Source organism: Crocodylus porosus, unplaced genomic scaffold (genome assembly GCF_001723895.1).
Source record: "Crocodylus porosus isolate Cpor-Errol unplaced genomic scaffold, CroPor_comp1, whole genome shotgun sequence".
NCBI lineage: Eukaryota > Metazoa > Chordata > Crocodylia > Crocodylidae > Crocodylus > Crocodylus porosus.
In genome coordinates, this window is record NW_017728943.1 from 101,261,668 (window position 1) to 101,264,902 (window position 3,235).

The following is a 3,235-nucleotide window of genomic DNA, read 5'->3' on the forward strand; positions in this document are numbered from 1 at the left end:
GCGGGGGCACTCACCGGTGGTACGGCCGGAGGCATAGAGGGACAGCACCGCCTGGATGGCCACGTACATTGCGGGCACGTTGAAGGTCTCAAACATGATCTGGGTCATCTTCTCCCGGTTGGCCTTGGGGTTGAGGGGGGCCTCGGTGAGCAGGGTGGGGTGCTCCTCGGGGGCCACGCGCAGCTCGTTGTAGAAGGTGTGGTGCCAGATCTTCTCCATGTCGTCCCAGTTGGTGATGATGCCGTGCTCGATGGGGTACTTCAGGGTCAGGATGCCTCTCTTGCTCTGCGCCTCGTCCCCAACGTACGAGTCCTTCTGACCCATACCCACCATGACACCCTGCGGGGAGGGGGGGAAACCCGGCGTTAGCGCTGCTCCGGGCCCGACCCACAGTGCCCCTGCGGCGGGCGCACCTGCCAATAGAGGCAGCGCGGGAAAGCAGAGCGCCGCACTACAGCACACCCCTGGGGGCGGGGCCAAGAGGTGGGGGCGTGACCAAGATAACACGGAAAGGGCTGAGAGAGAAGGGGCGGGTAAGGGGGAATGCAGGCGTGGCCAATAGGACAATGGGTGGGGCCGATCATGGAAGGGGCGAGGCCACATTGAAAAGGGTGGTAATTGCAAGGGGCTGGTTAGCGGGGGGTGGAGACCAGGCCAATAGAACATGGGCGGGGTTGACAGAGAAAGGGGCAAGGCTAAGGGGTGGGGGCGTGGCCAATAGAACACTGCGCGGGGCTAAGCACAGGAAAGGGCGTGGTCATGTCGAAAGGGGCGGTGTTAGATGGAAGGATCTATGTAGCAAGCGGTATATGTAGCAAGCGGTGCGGTTCGGTAGGGTGGAGCCATGGCCAGTAGAACATGGGCGGGATTGAGAGGGAAAGGGGTGGGGCTAATAGAAGCGGGCGTGGCCATAATGAAAAGGCCTGGTTAAATGGCTCGATGGGTCAGTGTGGAAGGGGTGTGGTTAAGGTACGTGGAGGCGTGGCAAAAGCACGCGCGAGGTTTATAGGGGAGAGGAGGCAGGGCTAGCGGGAGAAGGGGCGTGGTCAAATGGCGGGGTCAGCCTGGAAGGGGCGTGGTTAGGGGGATGAGAGCGCTGCCAATAGAGCAGGGCAGGGCTTGCGATGGGAAGGGGGCGTGGCTAAGAGGAGTGGGGGGCCCGGGCAGGCACCTGGTGGCGGGGGCGGCCCACGATGGAGGGGAAGACGGCCCTGGGGGCATCGTCCCCGGCGAAGCCAGCCTTCACCAGGCCGGAGCCGTTGTCGCACACGAGCGCGGTGGTCTCATCCTCATCACACATGGTGGCGGCTTTCTGGGGAGGAAGGAAGACAGCGCTCAGCACCTCCGCGGGGCTCACGGGACCTGCCCCCGTGCGCACACCCCCTGCGGCCCTGGGGAGTCGTGTCCGAGAAACACCCTGCCCGGGCCGCCGGGCCCGGCCCCGCCGCAGCCCGTCCTCCCGGGACAACCCTGGCGGGCTCAGCCCCGCTGACTCTCGGGCGGGGAGGGATCCTTTGGCAAGTCTCTAGCCGTGCTGGCACGTAAAGGCCCTTTGCACGGATGGGATACGGCAACCAGCTTTACTAATGGCTCCGCCAAGGGTCTCTGAAGCTTGGATGGAGCCAATGAATATCCTGGTTCAGTCGAAGCGATTTAGAAGGTGCGAGTGAAAAAGAAAGCCCCCCCCCCCCCACTATTCAGGAGCTGAGATCCCCCTTGGGATTATCATCGTCACTGTCATTACCGCTGTCGTTTGGATTCTTTGATATGGCCAATAATGCAACAGTCATCCTGGCGGGGGAAGGGCCAGGCTGTAGCTTTCATGGCCAGAAAGGATGCCAGAGGCAAGGATCTTATAGGGCGAGATCTTGTATGGAACCACCCATGTAGTTGGCATAGAGTAGTAAAGAATAGTAATAGGACTGATAACAATCATAGCGGTAACAATAATGCTCCGAGTAATGATAATGACAGTGATAATAATGCTAATATTAATACTACTACTTCTAATAATGTTAATGGTATTCCTAATGCTAATACATTAGCATTAAAGTCAATTAGCACTAATCTCGATTACGCTAATGTTAATATATTATCATTAATCTTGTCAATTAGCACCAATGTCCATTCTACTAGCGTGAATACATTAGCATTAATAATATCCGTTAGCACTAATGTCAGTTCTACTACTAATGCTCATAGGTTGGCATTAGCATTAGCAATAGAACTGACATTGTTATTTGTAGTAGCATAAATTAGTGGTAGCTACTACTATTACTACTGTTTGTGCTACTATTGTTGCTAATAATGCCACTGCTACTGACACTAATAATAATCCTAATACTACTGCTATTTGCTGAGAATAATAAAGTAATACTACTAATAATGCTACTATTGCTGTCACTGGTAATAATGATGCTATCACTGATAACGCTACTACTGATACTAGTAATGGGAACACTCCTGATAATAAAGTTAATATCACTACTACTGATAGTAATAATGCTAATATGAATACTAATAATGCTGCTATTGCTACTGCTGCAACTATAACATTTCTAGTATATCCTAAACTATAATATATATTAGATACTATAATATATACGATATACTACCCTATAATAGGTGTAGTAGACACTATAATAGTTCTAGTAGAAACTATAATATATATTAGGTACTATAATATATATGATATACTACACTATGATAGTTCTAGTAGATATTTTACTGTACTATAATATATATTAGATACTATAACATATACAATATACTACCCTGTGCTAGTTGTAGGAGACAGTAGAATCGTTCTAATGAAGCTAGTTCTGCTACTGATGATCCCAGAGCCCTAGACTATGAGGGCTGGGAGAGACCTCAGGAGCTCATCTAGTCGAACCCCTGCTCCAAGCAGGGCCAGCGTGATAATACCAATACCGTTAATAATAATAATGCTACTACTACTACAGCTCCCGCTGATGCTACTAGTGCTGATGCCAGCCCTGCTCATGGTCCGCTGGTGCTGGTGCTGATGCAGTGCCCGCGGGGCCGGTGGCAGCCGGCCGGGTGCGGGAGGGCCCGACGGCGGCTGCAGCCCTGCCTCCTCAGTCCCTCCCTCGGTCCCCCCGCTCCCTGCCCCGGGCCGGGCTCACCTGGGGGGGGGTGTGTCGCTCCGGCTTAGGCTGGGCAGAGCTGCTCTCAGCTGTGGCGCTCGGTGGGCGCCGGGGCCCGGGCGGCTTTT

At 53.4% G+C, this 3,235-nt stretch overlaps 1 protein-coding gene across 1 annotated transcript in view; it reads right to left on the reverse strand.

Moving 5' to 3' along the window:
• ACTA1 (actin, alpha 1, skeletal muscle) overlaps nt 1-3,229 on the reverse strand; it is a 5,518-nt gene extending 2,289 nt beyond the window's left edge. The window contains exons 1-3 of the mRNA XM_019549872.1: nt 3,154-3,229; nt 1,172-1,318; nt 15-339 (exon numbers count right to left, since the gene is read on the reverse strand). Of these exons, the coding sequence (XP_019405417.1) occupies nt 15-339; nt 1,172-1,300 (454 nt within the window). The 5' untranslated portion in view covers nt 1,301-1,318; nt 3,154-3,229. The remainder of the gene's footprint in view (nt 1-14; nt 340-1,171; nt 1,319-3,153) is intronic.
• Between the last annotated feature and the right edge of the window lie 6 nt (nt 3,230-3,235).